This window comes from Antedon bifida, chromosome 10 (genome assembly GCF_963402885.1).
Source record: "Antedon bifida chromosome 10, ecAntBifi1.1, whole genome shotgun sequence".
Lineage (NCBI taxonomy): Eukaryota > Metazoa > Echinodermata > Crinoidea > Comatulida > Antedonidae > Antedon > Antedon bifida.
The window spans coordinates 20437388-20462254 of record NC_136235.1 but is presented as its reverse complement, the minus strand read 5'-3'; the positions used below and the strand labels follow the sequence as shown (position 1 = coordinate 20462254).

Below are 24867 nucleotides of genomic sequence, written 5' to 3'. Positions count from 1 at the left end.
AACACTCAACTAAGATGCATTCAAATTAGTTTACATAGGCTACAAGCATTGGATTGTCTAATAAACAATTTATAGTTTTAGTAAAATCCAGAATGGCTGTCAAAATTAATAGCTTAAAGATATATTGTTCAAAAACATGAAAAATGAAGATTAATAAAAAAGAGAGATTTTGAAAAGTCTATTTCACAGTTTTAATAAAATTCTTTTAAAAACTTTAAAATACTGTTTTCACTTATAAACTTTCAGTCAATTTGACTATATTTTGCTTTAAATTATAGTTGTTTAGGTAGGCCTAAATAATATTATGTGGCATTTAAATGGCATATCATATTCAACAAAAACATTTTACAAAATTATTTTTTCAGGTAATCGATCTTTAATCTTAAAAAAATATGAACAACCCCCTCTCTAGGGAAATATCATTTTGGAACCAGTCATGCATGAATAAACGTAAACAGGCTTCCTGGTACGGTGCCGAGATATAGCAGCACAGCAGCAGCAGCGGACTGTAGACTGTCTGCGGAGCACAGACTAGAGAGAGACGGGCCTACCTCTCCTAGCTAGGCCTCTAGCCTTATAAAACACTTCTATTCATTAAAAGAAGGAGGGCGAGAGGCATGAAAAACGATGGACGGTAGGTTTTGATACTAGATATTCTAAATAAACAATTTATTTGAGTACAGAAGTAGAATAGGCCCATCTACAGTAGACTATAAAGTAGACCTACCTACCTGCCTGGTCTTCCCTAGACTCTAGCTAGCTAGCTAGAGTAGGTAGTACAGTAGGCCTGGCTAGGCCCCCTAACTGCACTGGCTACTCATCTGGACAACTACCTAGTCTATCAGTCTATCTATCACTTTTACTAAATAAAGATGATGCGTCGTTGTTGATCAAAGAATCATATCTATAATAGTAGTGGCACTCAAATACAAAATACCAGTTAAAATAGGCCTAGGCCTATGGCCTAAAAACAAGCCTACGTAGGCCTAGGCCTAAGTTATTTTTGCGACTAATTTCATTATTGATCAATTTTAGTACCATCCTTCTTGAAGGTGGTGTAAAATTGGTTAGTGACCTATATAGTGAGGATGTGGAAATAATTGGCTGGCTGTAAAAGTTTTTTTCCCACAATTCCAACAGTCTGTCAAGAGAAATGACATAACTTGGGATTAGGATTTGAAAGAAATTATTTTAGATGAAAAGGATATTTAAAACTTATGTCAACATTGAACAACATATAACAAAAATATATTTATAGAAAGTGAACATTATTAAGAAATTACTAAAATTCAATTATTTTTAGTAAATGTTTAAATGTTTGCTTTAAATGGAGTAAAATTGTCACTTAGTAAATTTGGTTTTTTTTATCATAACAGAATTTGTTTTATTAGATGCCAGGCAGTAATGTTTTTTTGAAAATGATGTGAGAAATGTTTTGTTTGTTTTATGTATTGGTAATATTATGTCTTTGTTTTTATTTCAAATCCATACATCATAAATATGATACATAGAAAAAGTCAAATGAAAAAAATCTGAAAAAAAGAAAGAAGAATTACTGTAGTTTCCATTGCATTAAGTACAGGTTGTTAATATGGAGAAAAATAAATTGTAGAAAAATTTGAAAAAAAAATGTCTGTATTTACTTTCACCTGTATTCTTCAACATTGACACAAATACAGTGTGTTCACAAAAGAATTGTTTTCTAAACCAACTGGTTTAATATTGAAATTACACATGTCTATGCTGAAACACAATAATGTTTATTGACAGCAGGCACGCTTACTTATGTGTCAAAGGTCATAGACAAGGAAATGATGCCTTTCCTGAGTAGTCTGATCACCTAGCCAATGTGATCCCTCTGATGAAGTTGAACTCTGTTAGAATTAACTGATGTTAGCGTGAGTACTTAGTTGTTAGCGCCAGTGCTTAGTTTTCATTGCACTTACAAACTAGTAATATTATCAGCAATACTGATTATTTTTCTGCAGCGTAGTAAGTATAAGCAGAGTTTTGTGTGTAGAGTTTTATTTTAATTTATCCTTATTTGGCATTATTATTAGTAATTTACAGGTCTTACTGTTGTAAAAATACAATTGAGGTAATATTAATTGGAATTTTGTTAAAATATATATTAAGATCATGGAGCTATAAATTAATTTAAATTATAATTTATAGCTCCATGCTAAGATGCTTTATAACTAAAACTTATGTTTAGAACTTACACTACTGCAAATGTCATGCACATTGTTATAATTGTCTTAACCAACCATAGACTAATATGTCAGTTTCAAACTTTTATCAGATAGCAAAGTAATGATAGACGATACTACTGTGCTGTATTAACAATGTTGTTGTTGTTAAAAATATGAATGCAATTATATATTTAAAATATGAATGCAATTATATATTTAAAATATGAATGCAATTATATATTTAAGATTTGCAACAACTTTGTTGTGTATTTGTGTTGTTGTTTTTCTCTGGTCACTTAATTAAATAAAAAAAACATTTTTTTTTCTCCAGATAATCTCTGTGGACTTGTGATAATATCAAAATGGATACTGGTAAATAACATGATGCTATATTAATTATATAATAAAATGTATAGAATAAAGTATAACATTTAAAAAATTAAGAAATTATTATTGATCAGAATAGAAAAAATATTTTTATTTATTATTGTATTTTACATTGCAATTTACAACATTTTTCAATGAGACATTATTTCATTTTCATTTCATTTATATTACAAGTGTGACTCGTCAACACGGTTCTTTTAATTCAACTGTTTTATTAATTCACCGAGCGTAACGTAGTTTGCATAATTAGCAAATAACAAACAAAGATAATTAGCATTTATTCTTTATTTCGTAATCAAATACAGTATTACAGTTACAAAGCTCTATGCATGCATATACAGTATGTATTATTAGTACGAAAGCATGTCAAAAATTGCATATGTTTAACAACACAAAAGAGCCTTGGAAAAAAAAAAAAGGAAATTCATCTTCTGGTCCACTGCACAATTCATCAGGACTTTGAGCAACACTACAGATTTAATCTACAGATTTCTTTCTATCAAGGACTGTATCAATTATCATAATTTCAATTAACACTTTGTTATTAGCAGTGTGTTGATTAACAATTTACAATTAGACAATCACACTTTAGAATCAATTAAACAGGTAATTAGCACGTCATTCTATGTGCAACAAACACTTGAAAACATATTGGAAAATGCGCTTTAAGTGAGTCCTTTTCTACATTAACTGTTATCATAAAACGGACGAATCTGGATAGATAGAGAGTTCATAATTATTTATAAATTAACAAAATTTAAAAGTCTGAGTGACTATGTGTACATATGACGTGCTTTAATCACAGGATACTGCTCCGTATGTGCATCTCAAATATGAATGAAAAAGATTTTTCACTTTTTACCATTTTGATGATGGTTGGTGGTGATAGTTGATTTTTATGTTTTTCACTTAGGTTTGGCAGTATTGTATAATATACTGAATATAATTTCTCAAGAATTTATTTAATATTTGAAATAATATTCAAACACATGTCTACCCTCTGCTTGAATTTCAACCATATTGTCCTCCTAAAATATTTTTTTTTTATAGATATAGCCTTGTTTTTGTATATCAATGCATCCCCATTTTTTTTGTCTAGTGAACTTTAAAAAAGAGTATTTGATTATTATTTATTTAATTTTTTATTTAATTTTGGATTTATATAGCGCTTTTCCAAGTGACCAAAGCGCTGTACAATAGAAAATACTATATACTCAACAAAACTTACAAAATACAAAAAATAGAAAATGGAATGAAAATACAAAAATATATATATATAAAAACTATGAGGGCCTATACAAAAAGTTACCGTAATATCATAAACATTATTTAGGAAAGAGATAGGTTTTTAACATTTTCTTGAAATATTGCACATTTATGGCTTCACGAATATAAGATGGTAAGTTATTCCACAATCTAGGACCGATGACAGAAAAACACTTATCGCCAAACGACCTCTTGGTCTTGGGGATGGCAAGACGGGTATGGTCTTGGGTAGATCGAAGTCCATGCCGACCAGAATGGTGTTTGTTTATAAGGTCCTGTAAATAACCAGGTGCTGAGCCATACAGACAGTTGTACACATGCACTAAGATCTTGAATTCAATTCTCTGCTGGACAGGCAACCAATGCAGCTCCCCAATGAGAGGAGACGCAGTGGTGCGCTTGCTAGCTTGAAAAATAAGACGTGCAGCGCTATTTTGCAGTGTTTGCAAACGTCGGACGTCTGAAACAGCCAATCCACCGAGCAAAGAGTTGCCATAGTCCAGTCGGGAAAGAATTAAAGATCTTACTGCATGTGTACAAGTAGAGCGGTCTATGAAACACCGAATCCTACTCAAATTACGAAGATGGAAGTTTACCCTACTACGCAATGTACTAACATGATTTTTCATAGAGAGTTGGTTATCAAGCATGATACCAAGATTTTTAATCTTACTGGATGGGGTGATTATAGATTCACCGATTTTCAAATCAAGTTGGGGTATAGCCTTAACATGCCTATTAGATGAAATCACGAAAAACTCAGTTTTTGAATCATTGAGCTTTAGTTTGTTGATCATCATCCACGAACGTATTTCAGTAATGCATTCGGTAAGTTTAAACTTAGCGGCGGAGATATCCTCCTCCGACTTTGAATCAAAGCTAACGTAAAGCTGTATGTCTATTAACAATAGAAATTATAGATTGTTTGATTAGTGGATTAAGCGAACCATACACATGATTGCACTTTTAAAAAGACAGATCCCAGCGTACATTTACCACAGTTGTTGTAAGTTTGTTTCCATTAGTGTGTCCATTCCGTGCTTGCATTCAGTGTCTGTACCAATACACAGTAGCCTTTTAAATTATTTGATACAAGTAGATTTGCATTTCATATTAAAACGGTTAGTAATGCACTCTTTTCACTTAGCACTTTTCTCTGTGACTGTTAGCTCTTTTTTGTCTGTGTACACCATATTCCACACTTATGGATGGGCACCATATTCAACAATACTTGTTCGCTATATAATTTATAGTAATGAATCGTGATATTTCATTGCATATCTGCAGTGTGTCTATTGTGTTACAGTATTCAACAGAGATGTACATGAATAATGTTCATTTATTCATTATAAACTAATATATAACCTGTTCATATGATAACAAACAAACATCTATGATAACATTTTGCAATGCCTTTAATTTCTCACTCTTGTTTTCAGTGAACCTGCTTTCTTCGGAGTATATGGAGGACGATTTCCATGAAGATAATGGATTTTCTGCGCACAATTTCGATATACAGGAGGATTGTGAAGAACTTAACCCCGTACACAAACCTAGAAAATCAAAGATGACCCCACATCTTGTAATAGCAACGTTAATGGCTGCTTTGGGAGGAGTGCTCTTTGGCTATGACATAGGTATGTTCATTTTATTAGCATCATTTTTAAAACTGTAAATGATTACTAAAGGCCAACAAAAATATAGAATCTACAGTGTATGTTATTCTTTGACTATTACACAAAACAAGATAGATGCAGACATTCTACGTGGGACAAGCTACGCGGTTTATCTGCTTACCATTACCGCTCGTCTGTGTAAATTAGCCTTTATGGTTATGAATGTTTTAACAAATTTACCTTTAATATCTATTATGCTTACTTGAATAGACTGAACAGTAATATAATATCATATTTTTTATATTATTTATTTAGATATTTTATCATACTTTTTATATTATTTATTTAGGTATTATCATACTTTTTATATTATTTATTTAGGTATTATCATACTTTTTATCTTATTTATTTAGGTATTATCATACTTTTTATATTATTTATTTAGGTATTATCGCTGGAGCTATGTTACAGTTACGTGACGAATTCTCCCTTAGTGATTTACAACAAGAGGTTGTGATTAGCGCTATGCTGTTAGGGGCTGTGTTTGGATCATTATTAGGTGGTTCGTACAAAATATAATAATATGTTGATCTTGTATAGCGTTTAATGCTCAAAACCTCTAAGCACTTCACATTATAACCCTGGTCATTTGTTCAAACACATGTGAAACACTCTGCTAATAAGCAAGCTTTTACATGCAGAGCTCTTACATAAAAACAATGAAAAATAAAACAATACAAAAAGACAGATCGACAAAAAGGCTTGATAAAGATTTTACGTACACCGACGTAATAATGCAGTCAGTGAGCAATATTATTACAAATTTGACAACTGTTTGAGCACCGAACCATTTCATTTTTAGTATAAAAAAACAGTTGTGTTTGACTTTAACAAAGGACAAAAATGCAATGAGCGTTGGTCTTGAAGAATGCCTAATACACTGTGCCACACACCTTTATATGGTAGTTATTGTTATAACTTGTTTTTATAAAAATGATTATTTTGGTTCAATCCTAGCGAGTTAAATATATCAAACAACAAATTTAAGTTTTTTTTTTTATAAACATTTTTTTTTTTGGTATAAATACAGTATTTTTCATTTTTAACGGACAAACTATAAATATTTTAATTCATGAACAATTGTCATAACAACATATTGTCCGGTATTATTATTATAAATGGCATCATATATGGTTTCATTTTTAGATCATCAAAAACCACTCAGAACTTATATTACATGACATACAGTAATTGAAGCAAATTGAGAAACTAAAAGTGTTGTTGATGATTGTTGCATTAACAACACTCCCAAGAGAAATTTAACCTGTGTTTATTTGAGACCATATGTTTATGTTATTAAATTTGTAGAAATATTACTTTAGATATTTACATCATTTAAATTCCCAGGATAGTTGAAGTAAATGATTTTGATGTATTGTTTATGCTGTATCAAAACTGTAGTGTTAGACACTTTATCAGCAATATCATTCATGCCCGATTAGATATTGTCGTGGCAACTAAGGAAGAAAGTTTCTAAATTATATCTTTAAAAAACTCCCTTGTCCCTCTACTGATGAGCGTATATTTATACCCCTGTATGTGTGTGCCTATTTGTGCGTGTAACTTATTTTAAAAAGGCTAGGTTTTAAATTACTCTACTGGCATTTTGTGTTAAAAAGATGATGCTCCCTTGTTTTTACTAATGAACGTATATTTACACCCCTGTATGTGTGTGCCCGTCCGTGCGTGTAACTGTAAATTATGTTTAAAAGGCTCTACTGTACTGGTATTTTGTGTTAACAAATATGTATACTCCCTTGTCCCTCTATATATATTCACACCCCTGTATGTGTGTGCTTGCCTGTGTGTGTAAATTATATTTAAAAGGCTATATCTACTGATACTGGTATTTTGTGTTAAACAAATATGTATACTCCCTTGTCCCTCTATATATATTCACACCCCTGTATTTGTGTGCTTGTCTGTGAGTGTGATTATTTGTATATAAGCTTCTTCTTCGTTCTTTTAGGGTTCATAATTGATTCCTTTGGCAGAAGATACACTCTAATCCTCAACTCATTTGTGTTCACTGCTGGTGGTGTGATACTTACCTGTGCTACTTCCTTTACAGCTTTGGTAAGACTCTACAGGCTACTAAACTAATGTAATGATTTTAAACTAAACCCTCATCTGGAGGTCAAGAGGTTTTATTATTAATTTTATCATGATTTGTGTACTGTTTATTATTACTTTATTCATCTTACTAGTCAATTCATTAATACCTCAACAAAATGTTTGTATAAAAGTATAGAGTTACTGTCAAAAATGTGAGTTGTATTGTAAGATTAAGCTGTATAGTAAATATCATAATGCTTTGTGTAAAATTACTTTATCAAAAGCCCATTTTAATACTTGATGAAATCAGTGCGATTACAGTATCTAACAACTACGGTATATAAATCGAAAGGCAAATTACTGAAAATTCAATATTCAGTAGTTTGTATCTCAATGTCCCTACTAGTGGCTACAGTATCTAGTGACTACAATATTGTCTGTTGACAGCAAAATGAATATTATGTGTGTCTCTATTGCTGTAATGTCACAGCTGGTATGGAGTACACCTCGTCATTATTATGTGCACAATTTGTAATCAATATCCAACGGCTTTGTTTGAAATTCTACTACTGTTGTTTAGAAGCAACCTAATATGACTCAAAAGCATTGCAAGAAAAATCATGAAAATCACAATTATAACTTGTTGTGTGTATCTATATAAATTTAAAGTTAATGGGGCTTGCTTGACTGTGTATGACACCTGGGATGTTAATGAGGCTTGCTTGACTGCGTATGCCACCTGGATGTTAATGAGGCTTGCTTGACTGTGTATGCCACCTGGGATGTTAATGAGGCTTGCTTGACTGTGTATGCCACCTGGGATGTTAATGAGGCTTGCTTGACTGTGTATGCCACCTGGGATGTTAATGAGGCTTGCTTGACTGTGTATGCCACCTGGGATGTTAATGAGGCTTGCTTGACTGTGTATGCCACCTGGGATGTTAATGAGGCTTGCTTGACTGTGTATGCCACCTGGGATGGATCTAGGATTTTTTAACAAGGGAGCACCAACATAGTTTTTCAAAAATAAATATAGAAATAAAGTAGTTCATAAATTTATTTTAGCTGTCAAAAGGGGAGCACACTACACTAATCCCCCCCTGCTCTATTTCCATTCTTCTTTTTAGAACTTTTTTATTTATAAATATTTTTATAAAATAATTTAAATAAATCCTTTAATATACATTCTTTAAATATGAACATTTTTCTATAGAATATTGGGCGTGTAATTGTAGGATTTGCAGTGTCTCTATCAGCAATTGGTGAATGTATTTACATATCTGAAGTGTCCCCATCTGTAAGTATTTTTAAAAAAACTGATTATGTTGCTAAAAATTGTTTATATTTGTTAAGTTAACGATTAATTCCATGATAAAGCATACTGAAGTGGTATTTAGTTATCGTCATATGCTCTCAATTTTCTTAATTCAATTTTGGATATAATATTAATATTCTCTAAATGTAATGTATTTTATCTTGTTTTAAATGTTGTTTTAAATATTGTTATAATTGTAGGGGTGGACACTTTCGTGTTATGGTGCATTATTGCTGTCGCAACCTCTTGACCGATTGTGTCAAATAAGTAAATGAAATTAAATGAAATAATTGCACACTCTGTAGTGGCAAAGGTGTAGTGTACAAATAATATATGTACTGTATATAATTTAGTTGTTTGATGTTCCTACAAAATATTTTCAATTTTGTCAAAGTGATAATTCTATTTTATTTGTACTGAAGAAAAGAATTTAAAAAATTTGATTTGATTTAAATGGACAGTAATACTAATACATAATTTTGGTTCTATTTTTTTTCAGGATCGTCGAGGTCAGTTGGTGTCACTGAACGAATTGGGCATTACTATTGGAATTTTACTAGCATATCTTATCAGCTACTTTTTTATTTCTGTTGAAAATGGATGGTAAATATAATATACACTAGCTCTTTTATAGTTATTTGAACTTCCATAATCATCATCATCATCATCATACACACATTTATTCAATTATTTGACAACAATTGGGGCCCGCACTAAAAGCAGTAACTTATTCATGAGGGCCCCTACAATATAAATATGCAGAAATACATAAAAAGAAATACTGTATAAAACAATAAACAATAAATTAAGTAAAAAAAAACGAAGGAGATAAAATATTGAGCATAATATAATAACATAATAAAATGATGTTAATTGTTATTATCATTTATTTTTTAGTGTAGTCCTATTGTAGCCAGGAAAGATTGAAATAAAAACTAATAATTTTGAATCTAATTTCAGGCGGTTTATGTTTGGCATTTCCATAATACCTGCCATTATACAAGGTTGTGGGATGGTAATACTGCCCTCAAGTCCTCGTTACCTGATCAAGCGTGGCAAAGTTGAAGAAGCTGTCCGTGTCCTTAAATTGTTGCGTAGTGAACATGATGTAAGCGACGAAATTAACGGAATGAAAGCTGGTTTGGCCATTGAGGACGTAAGTCAAAAATCACAACTTTCGGTTGTAGGTTATCTAGTAGCCAAGTAAAACTGTTAATGGGTCTATGCAGCCTACAGTATGTGTGTCAAAAAGTTAATATTAAACTTATCAAGCATAATTTGCTTTTATTTTATATATCTCTTTAAATTTAAATATATTTTTTCTCCACCACAGGGCTACTCATTGGCTGATCTGTTCAAACCAAAAGCCAATATGCGTATCCGTATGGTAATTGGTGGAGGTCTTGTATTTTTACAACAGGTAAGCAAAAGCCTCTTGTTTATACTCTAAAGCTCTGTCTACACTATCAAAGTGTATGTGACAAAAAGTGTGATTGCTGTGATACGCCTAAATATAGTAGTGATATGCCTAAATATAGTAGTGATATGACATCATCGTGTCCATATATGGGTACATCACATTTTTTGTCACATAAAGTTTGATAGTGTAGACCAGGCTTATTTAAAGCTGGATTCTTGTCATATTACTTGCCATTGTTGTGATTGTGTTTACACATTTTTGTAATACAGTACATACGTAACAGTAAATACTGATATAAAAATGAAATATTTTGTCAGTTATTTTCTTTTTCACTCACAGATCACGGGTCAAACAAACGTAGTTTACTACGCTCCAACCGTACTACAAGGAATCGGTTTTGAAAGCAATGTGGCAGCATCTACAGCCACGGTCGGCATTGGTTTCACCAAATTCCTGTCTACTGCCCTCTGTCTTTTAATCATTGATTATATTGGAAGGCGCAAGTTGCTTTTGTGTGGCGTGATGTGTATGATGTTTTCAATTGTGATTCTTGGTGTAACTACTAAAGTAAGTTTTTAATCCATTCTTCAATAACTTATATTTAAGTTTTATTTAAAATTTATATTGGCAATTTTCATTAGCACTTTAGACCAATAATGAATATACAATCCTTTAAAGATGTATTGTCCCTTTTTTAAAATTTTGTTGTTGAATATGTCATTTTAATGTCACATAGTTTAATATTCACTTTGACCAAAAATTGGATAAAAAAAACCCCTGAAAATACTGTAATTTAAAGCAAAAAATAGTCAAATTGTCTGCCAGCCAATCGGTTTTTGGTTTATTTTGTCATTTTATAAGTTAAACTCTAATTTTTCAGGTTTTTTTCCTACGTAAGTGATTCACTTTGTTTAAAACTACAAAATGACCTTTCATGTTTTTAGGGGACAATACATCTTTAATAATTGTTTACATATTTGTTTAAAGTTTTAAATATTGAGTTTTATTGTACTTGAAGAACGATAAACGTAGTAATAATTGACTAAAATTGACTTTATTTCAGATAAGCCATAAGACAGAAACTCTGAACTCAACCATAATAGATATAGACACAGACATCAATGTTACAAGTACTCCATTTGAATCGGCTGACATGACCTCACTTTATCAGAGTTCAAATATGACATGGGATGAGTCATCAGAAGCTAACACAGCAGCTAAAGCAATCTCATTGTTGTCACTCATGATGTTTGTTTCTGCTTACGCATTTAGCTTTGGCCCAGGTAAACAATATGCATTATATTTGGATTAATAGGTAAAGCATCGGACAATATCAGAATTTTTACTTAATTACAAAAAAAAAAGTCATTTGCGCTACTGATTGGGTCAAATGGCCAAGTGATGTGAAAACCATAGTCATAAAATCAGTAAATATTTAGTAAACTGACCAGCAGAATGTCAGATATAGTGTGACCAACTTTCATCAATCAAAAATGTAGCAATTTCCACCTTCTCTGCTAATACTTTTGATTTTGTAGTTACGTGGTTATTGCTAACCGAAATCTACCCACTCGGTGTTCGTGGAAGAGCGACCTCACTGGCGACGACATTGAACTGGGGAACAAATATGGTGTTGTCACTTACATTCCTAAATCTCATGAGTTAGTTAATCATACCTTTTTTTTGCTTTCTTTTAAAAGAATTATTAAAAGTTATTAGACAGGAGACATTTAAAGAAGGGCACCATAAACTGGCATTAATTAATCTACTAGGCTTTGCAATTTGTTTGTTTAAATGGTGGAGCAATACTTCTTGGATAAAGATTATATACAATAACACTAATGTTATATGTATTTCAACAAAGAATTATCTGGCATGGATTTGATCAACAGTTAACATTGTTCTGATAATGAATAAAAGACGTCATCTCTAAAAAAAAAATCTCAACGTTGAATAGGAATAGATTAATCTTGGGTCTGATAATCATTCATCCATTACAGTCATTTACACATAGCCCCAGGGAAGAACAACCATGAGGTGATATATGCCTAAGTAGTTAAATAACGTTAAATTAAATTCTGACGTAAAAACTTTGTTTCAGATGCCATAGGTATTGCAACGTTATTCTTGGTTTATGGTGCATTCTGTTTGGTTGCCATACTCTTTATATATGTAGCTGTTCCAGAAACTAAAAACAAGACATTAGAAGAAATATCAAAAGATTTAAGTGAAAGGTGTGTTTTTGTGTTTTTTTAATTGCTTTTGGAACAAAAAAATACAAATTTTAAATAAGTTGTTCAGGTTTACCTATACTACATTATTATTGTAAGAGGCATTGTAAACATGGTCTTGCTGCAATTTTTACACAGTTTTACATATTTTTGTACATACTCAGATAGCTACCACTACCATTTACCTCTGTAGCTTTGCTCACATGACAGTGCTTGGTAAACAGATACCAATGCTCAACCAACAAATATTTATTCATAACGCTATATCATTCTTCCTTTGGTACACTGTACATTGTTCTAGGAGGTATAGCTGTGGTTATTTTGATTCTACGTATATGAATTTGGACAATGATTAAAGGAGAATGTAAATCTGATATTTTTACTACAGTACTAACTTAAACATTAGTTTTCACTTTTTGTTTTCTTTTTTACCTTTTATATTTGGTTCTTTTTATTATTCTGTTTATGTTTATACTTTGCTTTGTTGCGTTATGTTTTCTTTGTTTGTTTTTTAATTGAATTTATTTTCTTTTCATCTGTTTGTTTATGGTTTTATTACACTTTTTGCTCATTTAATTTCTACCTGAAGAGTTCCTACAATGGATCTCCACAGCATTCTTCCTCATTTTTTCAATTTTAACTTTTATAAATTTAGTTTTGTTTTGTTATTATGTTCTTATTAAGGGCAAAGGTATATGCATATTAACAGAGGTAGGTTTGATTACTGCCAACACTAGGTTTGGAGCATCTTGGCTTGATATATGAATCTCTCTCTTTTCTAATTTCTTTTTTCTTACTACAATATGACAAACACAACTGTACCATTGACTGCGAATGAATCATTTTTACTTCTAAATTTTACTTAACTTAACTTTGGTGGTTGGACATGTTCCCATTTGGGTTATTTTACAATGGTATGGTTAACAATATACCGATTATTTTGCATGACATAGTCCAAAATAGATATCTTTAATAGTTTAATAGTCTAAACTCTAACTAAATATAAATACAAGCCTGGTTGATTATATAAAACATAACTCATTTTGAAGGCATTGGTACAACTCATACTTACCTGTATCTTGATTTCATTTGTAAATATAATACTTTTCTCAAGTTATGTAATCAAAATGATTATTAATATTTTTTTTGTAAAATGTATTCAACAACTGGATACTAAAATATTTATTTAAAATTCTAAATACCTTTACTAATTTTATAACATATTTGACCTAGTATAATCCTATGCTTGTATATAATACCATATATTATCATAAAAATATTTGCAATGCAAGGCAAAAACTATCATTTACTGCATATGTGATTATATTGGGTCATATACAATAATCAAATATTAAAATATTAAAAAAATTTTACATAATACTTGCAATGCAAGGCAAAAAAATGTACAATTTTAAACACAAAAACATCTGCAAATCATATCATTTACTAATTCTAAAAATTGGCTTCACAGAAATTTCTCAAACAGCAGAAGAAGAGAACCTGTATCATTGCCGACAAGGATACGCGGGTTACAGTTACCAGTAAGTGAGCAGCGATATACGTCTATGCCTTCAGAAGAATGTTGAGAATGGACATAATAGACTTAGTTCCTTAGTTTTGTCAAGTAATGATCAGTACAGTGAAGCGTAAGGCATTGGGATTTTCCAAAGCATTACTTTGAGCCTTCAGAGTGATTCAATCAAAGGGATTAGATTGTGTGCTGTTGTCGTCCAGTATGATTGTTTATCTATTCAGAAGAGCTTCTGTTACACTGTGTGAGAAGAAGGCAAAGTGGCCTAATTGATGAGATGTATGTTAAGATTCTGGACATCAAATTACTACAGAGTGCAGCCACTTGATACGATCTTTTTGCACCATTAGCAAGGCAAAGTAACTTGTCATTAGAAGACTGGTAAGTGACCGAAGGTCTACACTAAACAAGGATAGTCATGTATCTTGGTAGAAGACTGCTGAGTGACCAAACTGATGCGATCTATACATTCACCATTAGTGAGCAAAGATACTAGTTGCGGCATAGGTAAACAAATTAGTGTATAAAAAACGATATATATTATGAAGGGCATTTAACAACAGTCAGGATTTATTTAATTGTGTGTAAATTTATTTAATTTCATTTGTAATTAGTGAAGTAATACTCTACCTTGACGTAAAAATTAAGTAAGCAAAATACTGATCTAAGCCGCGAGAATTAAAGTGGTGCGATCGTCACAAAAAAATGGACCATCCCCTACTGGTTGCTAAGGCCGTGTAAAGCCATTAGAAATGGCTCATCAATATGATAAATTATGAAATTAAATTTTACATCTGAACTTTATAATGTAACAACAAACATGTCTAATTCTCCCCCTCCCCCTGTTATTGTAATACAGTGTATGTGCACACACAAGCCTAATTCACCCCCTCCCCCTGTTATTGTAATACAGTGTATGTGCACGCACAAGCCTAATTCACCCCCTCCCCTGTTATTGTAATACAGTGTATGTGCACGCACAAGCCTAATTCACCCCCTCCCCCTGTTATTGTAATACAGTGTATGTGCACGCACAAGCCTAATTCACCCCCTCCCCCTGTTATTGTAATACAGTGTATGTGCACACACAAGCCTAATTCACCCCCTCCCCCTGTTATTGTAATACAGTGTATGTGCACGCACAAGCCTAATTCACCCCCTCCCCCTGTTATTGTAATACAGTGTATGTGCACGCACAAGCCTAATTCACCCCCTCCCCCTGTTATTGTAATACAGTGTATGTGCACGCATAAGCCTAATTCACCCCCTCCCCCTGTTATTGTAATACAGTGTATGTGCACGCATAAGCCTAATTCACCCCCTCCCCCTGTTATTGTAATACAGTGTATGTGCACGCACAAGCCTAATTCACCCCCTCCCCCTGTTATTGTAATACAGTGTATGTGCACGCACAAGCCTAATTCACCCCCTCCCCCTGTTATTGTAATACAGTGTATGTGCACGCATAAGCCTAATTCACCCCCTCCCCCTGTTATTGTAATACAGTGTATGTGCACGCATAAGCCTAATTCACCCCCTCCCCCTGTTATTGTAATACAGTGTATGTGCACGCACAAGCCTAATTCACCCCCTCCCCCTGTTATTGTAATACAGTGTATGTGCACGCACAAGCCTAATTCACCCCCTCCCCCTGTTATTGTAATACAGTGTATGTGCACGCACAAGCCTAATTCACCCCCTCCCCCTGTTATTGTAATACAGTGTATGTACACGCACAAGCCTAAGGAAAAACAATCCCGTGTTCATTCTGGTCTTTCGTGGGTAAACAGTATTGTTTTTAGAAATCTTACAGTAGGAGATACTTAATATAATCTATATACAAGATACAAAAAAACTTTATTCGTCTTCGTAAAACTCAAAGAAAAGTTGGTTGTCAGCAAGTCTGATTTAAAAGATGCATGTACTTAAAGAGACTTAAAAAAATGGAAAAAAGTTTCTTGAAAAAGCTGGTGAACTGTATGTTTTATATTTTTTAATAATAAAAGGTGCACAAATGGTGTCTATTTCGTGCCTAGCTTGAAATAACGGACATATTCATGAGCTACGCCCTCAAGTGGACGACCTTACATGTGCATATCTCGCCCTTTATTTATTTAGATGTCCAAGTGTTAGCATGTTAACTCCGTGTATCTAGGTAGGCAGCACTCATAGACTACCAACAACACTACGGGTTTGTGTAATCTGAATATTGCTATGTATTCCTTTACTTACAGATTATGTTTTTATTCTATAGATGTTTTTAAGTTGGTTTATATTTGGATTTTCTATCATATTTGTTTTATAATTTCCTATATAATATATTATTTTTATGAGTGATATTAATTTAATTATATATTAAAAGCGCACATTAAAGTAGTATTGGTACAGTAGTAAAAGTAGTAAAATGTATTTAGTATTATGCTTCTCCAATAATATAGTGTAAAACGTTGTTTTTCTGTAAAAGAGAATTATAAAATGTAGTATTTATTGGCTATGACTGCAATAATACAGTTGAAATTTTGTTATCGGAGCCGTACATATCTTCCAACAACCAATTATTCCAGTAAAAATATAGTATAAATATTCCTTATTTTTCTAAATAATAGTACATAACTTAAATCATGAAAGTGTGTTCATTAAAAGAAAAAGTAGGTTAGTTTTATTTTATAAAATTTAACGAAAAATTAAGAGACGAACCTGCTATAGAATTTATTTTTATATGTTGAAATACATACTAGGTTACTTATTTGCAATAAAAGATGTGTATATTATTTTGTATCTATTGTTTGTTTTGTTGTGCTGTCTTTGTGAGCATCGGATTAAATCGTATTAACATAATTAGTACCCGAAACTTTGGTTATGATAATAAAAGTGTTATTTTTAATACAGTATTAATATTGGTGGTTTCTTCTTAGAGAAACTTTTTACTAACTATAGAGGGCGCATTTGAACTACAGAAAAAACTAATGAAAACAATAACACGACGTGTGGCAGCGAAATAGCTTGGTAAGAATCTATTTATTTTTGTACCAAAAAAAGATATTCAAAATGTTTCACTGTGCCATACTTATGTTACATATTTTCAGGTCTTATGCCTATGCCTAGAGCATAATAGAAATATTTATTTAAACCTACTATCTTTATATGACTAGCTAGGCCTAGGCTAGGCTAGGTAGGTGGTATCAATCAGTATCATCACCCATCAGTAGTAAAAGGGTGATGGCCCATCCCCTGCATCCAGCCAACTCGTACCATCGTACAATACACAATCACATTTAGTTACCCAGGCCTAGCCTAGGAGTATGATTTAAACTTAAATTATTATGATATATTATAATCAGAAGTGACATTACTTCTTATCTACGGATCTGTTTAAATGGCCACATTTTCACTCTTAATTAAAGTCTTAAATATTTATATTTCAGTGATGATAAAAAATAATATGACTGATGAATTAAAGAATAAAATTGTGCAGCATATTTCATCAGATGCAGTATCATGTGACCTGCTTTGGAGCCTCTTTTCTGCCGCATTGTTTACCTATCGGCATGATACTGTACTTCGACCATTTCCGTCAGATTTCATAGATACAAATGGGGAGAAGGATTTTGAGAACCTAGTAAGCCTCAATATTTTAATTTATTTATTCTGTAATAGTCGAACATATTAATTATTAATATTATTGACTTTAAAGTACATCAACTGTATGTTATTCTTGATTTATGTTTATCATTTAAATGGTACAAAATATATGCACCTGAATGTGTTCTTTTAATCCACAAACTTTATACACAGTTATTATTTATATATAGGCCTATTATATATTCAAAAACTTTATATTCAAACTTTATATATAGATATCTCATGACTCATTATAACTATTTTTTAAGGAAAATGTTGCCAGAGATATACCTAACCTGAAATTGGTGCCAGATGCTTTGAAAGCAAATCAAATTCCTGAACAGTCCTGCCAACTATTAAATTGGGTGATAGACACTAAAACATTTAGTCTAAAAACACAAGACACAAAGCAGGTATTGTAAACTATCAGTACAACAAGAGTTTGCTACTGTATAATCTCCTGTTTCTGTAAATATACAGTTTATACCATTGTTCTATTCTCATTTTTCCTTTGTTGCATATTGTAGCAAGTTTAGAAAGTATCAAAATCAATTAAAACAGTGTGAAAATAAAAGATATTCACCATATTAACTATTAATTGTTTTTTTGTCATCAGTTTCAAAATATTTTAGAATTAACAGGAGAAGCCAGTTATGAAGTGAAACCAGACTATGTATTTGAGGTACAATATTGTACATCCAGTGAAGAGAAGTTTAACAGATTGCGGCAATCAAAGGACTTGCTTTATGCTTACCATGGCAGTCGACTGGAAAACTTTTACTCAATCTTACATAATGGTCTTCACTCACATATGAACAAGGTACACTTACACACTCAATAAGAAACAAGTACGTTTACTCAATATGAACAAAAGGTGAACTTTACTTATACTTAATATCAACAAGGTACACTTTTACACAAGTATTGTTCCTATTCTGATGTTTATTCTGATTTGTTTTCTTTGAACAATGCAGACATCATTATTTGGTGAAGGCACATACCTATCAAGTGACTTGAGCATATCGTTACCGTATAGTCCAACATGCAAAGGCTGGCATAAGAGTAATCTAGGAGAAAGCTTGAGTTGTGTAGCGGTATGCGAGATGATTGACCACCCAGATGTCAAATGTCAAGTTAAAGGTCAATAATAATATTTTGCTATTTCTAAAGCTCTGTCTACACTATCCAACTATTTTTACAAAAAAGTGTGATGTACCCAAATATGGTAGTGATATACACATATATGGTAGTGATATGACATCATCATGTCCATGGGCACATCAAATTTTTTGGTCACATACAATCATTTTCTTTTGTCTTTTATATAGACTCAAAAACAGGATCAAAGGGACGAACATATGCAGCAAACAGCATGGGTGGTGAGGTTCCACAGAAATACTATGTTGTACAAAATAATGAGGTTATAAGACTTAAGTATTTACTTGTGTTTGGAAGCAAAGTTGTTAGTAAAACTACAGTACGGTAAGTGTTATATACTTTATTAGTGCTCTGTCTATTCAAATATGATTGCCAAATTTTCACTATCAATGAACTGTATTTGTAGAGGTTTGAATCGAGTTTAAACTGAAATCTATTGTCTTGTTTTCATTTTTTTTTCTTATTTATTGTATATTGTTATTGAAATTGGTAATTATTATATAATATTATAATTATTATTGGTAATTCATAAAATTAATGACTTAATTATCTGTAGATTAATGCAGTAATGTGTATGCTATATAATTGCAATATGAATTGAAAAAACTCTGTCCACACTATCAAACTTAATGTGATAAAAAAATGTGATGTGCCCATTATATGAACATGATGTCATATCACTACCATATTTGGTCATATCACTACCATATTTGGGTACATCACACTGTTTGATAGTGTAGACAGAGCTTAATAGCCATTTGATTCTGTTATCCTTTTGTTATCATCAGGTCTGTGGATAGACAACCAAAGTGGGTCAAGTGGATACGACAAAATTCTTTTCTAGTAACAATTTTATTTTATATAATGGTCCTGCTATTTATAGGTTTGTATAATTCTAAGAACGCAAGGAAGTTTTTAAAAAAATATTTATAATGATAAACGATTTTGTTTTCTTTCTTTTTTACTTCCAATCATTTATATAGATCCTATGTAGTATAAATATTATGTTAGAATAAAATAACAAAATTATATATATACTGTACAGCATTTTTCTGGAAAGTTTTTTATTGAGGGCCAACTTGTCGTTAAAAGTTGAAATCACACAGGAAAACGTTTTATAGTGTTGCCCTGGAAATCTGGTATGGGAGGCATTATTTTATAGCAAATTTATAAAATACAATAAATGTCATGTCATCATTTTAAAATTTGTCATCAGAGTTTTAAAGTATAGATTTATTTATACTGGTGATATACTGTATTAAAATCTATTTAAGTCATTGGACTTAGTTTAAAGCTTTCATCGTGTAATGGGAAAATTAAGTTGTGGTAGGACGTGTGCTAACAATACTATACTAGCAATACAGTATGTATGAAGTCTAGATGAATTTTAGTTTATTTATCAATTATCATTTGATATGCTTGCTGTTTGCACATTAGTGTTATAATAGTTAATACAATATTTGTGTTATGAATCTAAAGCTCTGTCTACACTATCAAACTTTGTGACAACAAAATGTGATGTGCCTATAGATGGACAATACATATGTCATATCACTACCATATTTGGGCACATCACACTTTTTTTGTCAAACTAGTTTGATAGTGTAGACAGAGTTTTAAACATTTTAAAAGCATCAATGTTCATAAAACCCACAAGGGAGCCCCTTGAAGGCGGTACACTGTAAATGGCCTGCAAGATTATATCTAAAGTACAATTGGGGCTCATACTAGATCTCTTAAGAAACTTGTGGCTAAATGGTCATAACCTGGGGCATAGATTGTGCAAGTAAGATAGTAAAAATTACCAATAACCCACCAATAATTATGTTGTATGCATTAGAGCCTACTGTATAAAACTGTATAAATGATATTGTATTAAATCAAAATCAAATAACTACTCAAGAATCTTTTGAAAAAGTATTTTTTCTACCTTTAATCTATTTTCATACAAACTGATTGATTGCACTGCAACATATATTTTGGTCAATAAATAATAGAATAAGCAAATTTAGCAATTAGCAACACACATTCGTCTGGGAGTATAGACATTAACACATTTATTTATAAAATTTAAGTCACTGTACCACATATCTTTATCATTCATAAATGCATGAAGCATTTATACAGTTTCAAGCTAGATGACCGCAGGTCAGCTCCAAGCTAGATGACTGCAGGTCAGCTCCAAGCTAGATGACTGCAGGTCAGCTCCAAGCTAGATGACCGCAGGTCTTTTACAAATAAAATACACACTATTATGTCCAGTGTACACAAAATAATGCTTTTGAGACAAATAGGGGGTTACCACGGTGTAATAGTTGCTGTGGACAGACGAGAATGCGCTGACATGACCCTTGGAGGAGAAGCATGTAGTTGACAATTGTAACATCCAAGTCCAGAGCGCCAGAAGCAATTATCATTAGAATGGCGTAATCATAATTGATTGAACTCCCTTCAAAAAGCTTTGTTAACCATCCATCAATGATGCATTCCTTAATTTACTACACCATTTTTCTCGCCCTTCCAACGTTCAATCAGTTCCACTTTGCAACCTAGGTCTCTCAGTGCTGCCTTAGCTTCATCTGGACACTGTTTGCTAGCTTGTTGTATCAGCTCTTCAGCACCTATCTGAAGTATAGGCTCACAGTATTGTTTGGTGCGTGCTATTAAATTACGAATAGCCATGCATGCATTTGTCTGTAAATAAAAATATATTATATGTATTTCATGAATCCTTGAAAATTATTGCATACATTGTTGTGAAATTGTATACAAAGAAATAATCTGGATAAAGTAAAGCTCTGTCTGTACTATTATCAACTAGTTTGACAATGACACCATCATGATGTCCATACTGTATATGGGCAAATCACATTTTTTGTCATATAAACTTTGATAGTGTAGACAGAGCTTTAGATTTATTTTACTGTAACTTAATTTACATTACATCTATTAAGCTCTCTGCATGTTATTCAGTTAGCTTTCCATCACAGCAAAATGGAAGCCTTTATTGAAAGACAAGTTTTCAATTCAAGACATGGGCTTATAAATGACAAGGAATGGGCTTATACATGACTCAGTCAATGGTGATTACCTGAACTGCTTTTGAGTTGGGATGCAGTGTCATAGCCTTGAGGATAACAGTAGGCCCGTCACTGTCCATCACCACTTTACAATGGTTTGGGTTACGAAGTACAATGGCACCAATTGCACCACATCCTAAAGCACATACCTAAAGAACACAAACAAACATGTTTACTACATTTTATAATACAAATAATAATAATAATTTTTGGGGTAAAATTGAATAGAGAGATGAATTCAAGAATGGAGAACCTGTTTAGTTTAGTTATTTACCCAGGTATTATTAATTTTAGTTCCTATGCAGCAAAATTAGCAAAAACTGTGCCAACTTCATCAAACCTTATGTGACAAAAAATGTGATGTGGCCATATATGGACATGATGATGTCATATCACTACCATATTGGGCATGTATCACTACCATATTAGGGCACATCACACATTTGTTGTCAAACTAGTTTGATAGTGTAGACAGAGCTTTACATGACAGTACAACTGACAACTAACCTGGGATTGCTTGATGTGTTTTGACATAGCATTCAGAATAAAGCCAGTGCCCCCAGAATTAACGATTGCTATTTTGACATCATCATTTCCAGCTATTGCTTTCAACACTGCAAATACTTGTTTCACAATCTCCTACAAAAAATTTAAGAAAACTATTTTATATTATACAGTAATACTTTTTCATAGAGATAAATGTATGTAGTATAGTCTAAAGCTCTGTCTACACTATCAAACTAGTTTGACAAAAAAAAGTGTGATGTACCCAAATATGGTGGTGATGTGCCCAATATTTTTTGTCACATAAAGTTGAATAGTTTAGACAGCGCTTTAGCCAGATTTTTTACTATAAATGTTATCACTAACCTGACACTCCAGATGTTCTGCTAGAATCTTAAGTACAAACTTGAGGCCACCTAGGTTAACAATCTGCTGACAAAACTCATTTCTAACAGCTAGTTTGCTGAGCATTGAGCAAACCTCTATCAAGGTGACTTCATCTTGGTATAATGGGTCTACAAAACAATTTAATTATTCAATTTTTTTTCAATTATCAACAATTAATTTGTTATGGTGTTACTGTATGTTTTTTTCATGTTTTATTTGTATTATGTTTTAAAGTTCTGAATAAGAAATATAATGTAAATTTAGGTTATAATATAAATTTAAACTTAAAGCTTAGTAAATATGTAAATTGGTTTAAAAATAAAATCTTAAAATATTAAATCACTGCAAATTAACTTACTTTTTAATGTATCTAACATGGCCTCAATGGCACCTAGTTCTACCATCAACTTGGCATGCTCGTGAGCCTTACCAAACGGTGCTCTGATGTCATCATCAAGTGTTAGAGTCTTCAGTGACTTACATGCCTCTTTCACAATCTTGCAGTCCACATTTTCTTTCTTTAACACAGATAATAATTTCTCTATCAGTCCATTTGCTACATACCTCTGCCTATTCATCTCATGCATGATGGATGTTACTCCTGTGATTTTAATCATCAAGTACGTAACATCTGTGCTATCATTTTCCAGATGATTTATCATGAATATTATTGCTTCCAAAGTAATTAAATCAGGCTGGCCATTGCACAAACACAATAAAGCTTCCAGTGCTTCTTTCAAGCTGCGTTCATCATCAACAAAACGTTCGCATAGTGAAAATAAAACGGGAAAAGCATTATTTGCTGCCGCTAATACTCTATGTGCCAAATCAATATCGCATTCCTCTCGGAATATTTTCAAACTTTCAGTAAGTTCCTCGTCAATGTAATCTCCGCCGTCAACTATCTTTGCTATTTTGTTGATAGATTCAAGTATGCGATGGCTTGTGTTATCCCCTGACTCTTTTTGGAGGTAGAGTGTAGTTACAATATTTGCGAGGTTGACACCCTGAGACTCAAACTGTTGAATGACATCATCCACAGCTTCTTGTCCTTCCATACCAAACTCTTCAATGTTTTCCTTAACGACTGCATCAAAAGTCTCTTGCGTAATTCGTTTGGCCATTTTGCTGTATGTATCCCTACTACTACTGTAGGTAGACACAATATAAAATAAATAAGTGAAAAGTGTAACCACTTTTATTTTTTTTTAAATTTTATAATTATGAGCATTTAAAATTTAAAAAAAATGTTGTAGGCCTATTACAATATTATAATAATTATATATAAATTCAAAATTGTGCAAGCGGAAAAGTTTAGGTGCAATAGGCCTATGCTAGGCCTTATCAGCCTCGCCTAGTGTGGGCGCCGGCCTAGGCATGCCGGGCGCCCGAGCTAATAAACTATTTGGCATACGGCCTAGGTTACCACGGTAGCAGGCTAGCCTAGCTACAGTAGATTATTATGCCGTTCAATGTCTACCCATGCAATTCACTCTATCATCTTTATATAGATAACAATCCAAATAGTTCAATGGTTAATAAAATAAAAATATTTAGCACAGCAAGACTACTTACTTTACTTTTTCGTTTTTGTTTTGTTATAAAATGAGCAGCAGAAAAAAAGTGTGAACAAGAAAATAAATAGCGCCCCTTACGCTATGATCAATTTCATTTTTCACTCTCCAAAAAAAGTTAGACATTAGACTAGCAATTTCATTACCGGAAAATGCTTTATTGTGATTCATTATCCGAACAAATTGAAGTAAACTTTAAATCAAAAATATGTAGAATTAAATAGACAAGTCATCACAGGGCTGTCCGAGCAATCGTACTATATCATTAAAACACAATAGTTGTGACAAATAATGGATGATGTTCTTTTGCAGGTCTGATTATTTTTCCGGAATCAAATAACAATCTAATTGCTCCCGGTTTCAATGATTGCTCATGGTAATGTCGTCCATCTTTAATTGCTTCTTTATTTACATTAACAGGTAATAAATAATATAAATACATAATAGCATTTACTTTCTCATTAAAAATA

The 24867-nt window shown here is 32.2% G+C and overlaps 3 protein-coding genes across 4 annotated transcripts; 2 read left to right on the top strand and 1 right to left on the bottom strand.

Moving 5' to 3' along the window:
* The first annotated feature begins 502 nt into the window (after positions 1-502).
* On the top strand, positions 503-16844 carry LOC144853555 (solute carrier family 2, facilitated glucose transporter member 10-like). 2 transcript variants are annotated; one of them, XM_078711262.1, is made up of 15 exons: positions 503-634; positions 2524-2564; positions 5285-5482; positions 5907-6023; positions 7491-7597; positions 8790-8873; positions 9391-9494; positions 9852-10047; positions 10225-10311; positions 10651-10878; positions 11375-11594; positions 11850-11972; positions 12413-12545; positions 12844-12906; positions 14014-14031. In XM_078711262.1, the coding sequence occupies exons 2-14, from the start codon at positions 2555-2557 to the stop codon at positions 12896-12898; spliced, it is 1662 nt and encodes a 553-aa protein (XP_078567388.1). In that variant the 5' UTR covers positions 503-634; positions 2524-2554; the 3' UTR covers positions 12899-12906; positions 14014-14031. The 2 variants fall into 2 exon arrangements, with proteins under 2 accessions (XP_078567388.1, XP_078567387.1); XM_078711261.1 differs by lacking the exon at positions 12844-12906 and having other exon boundaries at positions 14014-16844.
* A 197-nt stretch (positions 16845-17041) lies between these two features.
* On the top strand, positions 17042-20857 carry LOC144853561 (protein mono-ADP-ribosyltransferase PARP16-like). The gene is made up of 7 exons (XM_078711267.1): positions 17042-17079; positions 17499-17692; positions 17964-18107; positions 18311-18514; positions 18669-18834; positions 19023-19176; positions 19641-20857. The coding sequence occupies exons 2-7, from the start codon at positions 17501-17503 to the stop codon at positions 19783-19785; spliced, it is 1005 nt and encodes a 334-aa protein (XP_078567393.1). The 5' UTR covers positions 17042-17079; positions 17499-17500; the 3' UTR covers positions 19786-20857.
* Positions 20760-24469, bottom strand: LOC144853558 (armadillo repeat-containing protein 6-like). Its single transcript, XM_078711264.1, has 6 exons — positions 24399-24469; positions 23182-23972; positions 22803-22951; positions 22440-22571; positions 21944-22081; positions 20760-21546 (listed from the first exon to the last, which is right to left on the bottom strand). Exons 2-6 carry the CDS (start codon positions 23945-23947, stop codon positions 21343-21345), a joined length of 1389 nt encoding a protein of 462 aa, XP_078567390.1. The 5' UTR covers positions 23948-23972; positions 24399-24469; the 3' UTR covers positions 20760-21342.
* Between the last annotated feature and the right edge of the window lie 398 nt (positions 24470-24867).

Bases quoted from the DNA above. Each gene is read 5' to 3' on its own strand.
- LOC144853555 (XM_078711261.1), top strand. The intron at 5,483-5,906 runs GTATGTTCATTT...TTATTTATTTAG, and splicing joins GCTCTTTGGCTATGACATAG to GTATTATCGCTGGAGCTATG. The intron at 9,495-9,851 runs GTAAATATAATA...ATCTAATTTCAG, and splicing joins ATTTCTGTTGAAAATGGATG to GCGGTTTATGTTTGGCATTT.
- LOC144853561 (XM_078711267.1), top strand. From the start codon at position 17,501: ATGATAAAAAATAATATGACTGATGAATTAAAGAATAAAATTGTGCAG. The intron at 18,108-18,310 runs GTATTGTAAACT...TTTTGTCATCAG, and splicing joins AAACACAAGACACAAAGCAG to TTTCAAAATATTTTAGAATT. The intron at 18,835-19,022 runs GTCAATAATAAT...TCTTTTATATAG, and splicing joins TGTCAAATGTCAAGTTAAAG to ACTCAAAAACAGGATCAAAG.
- LOC144853558 (XM_078711264.1), bottom strand. From the start codon at position 23,947: ATGGCCAAACGAATTACGCAAGAGACTTTTGATGCAGTCGTTAAGGAA. The intron at 22,082-22,439 runs GTTAGTTGTCAG...TGTGTTCTTTAG, and splicing joins AACACATCAAGCAATCCCAG to GTATGTGCTTTAGGATGTGG. The intron at 21,547-21,943 runs GTAATCACCATT...TTTTATTTACAG, and splicing joins CCAACTCAAAAGCAGTTCAG to ACAAATGCATGCATGGCTAT.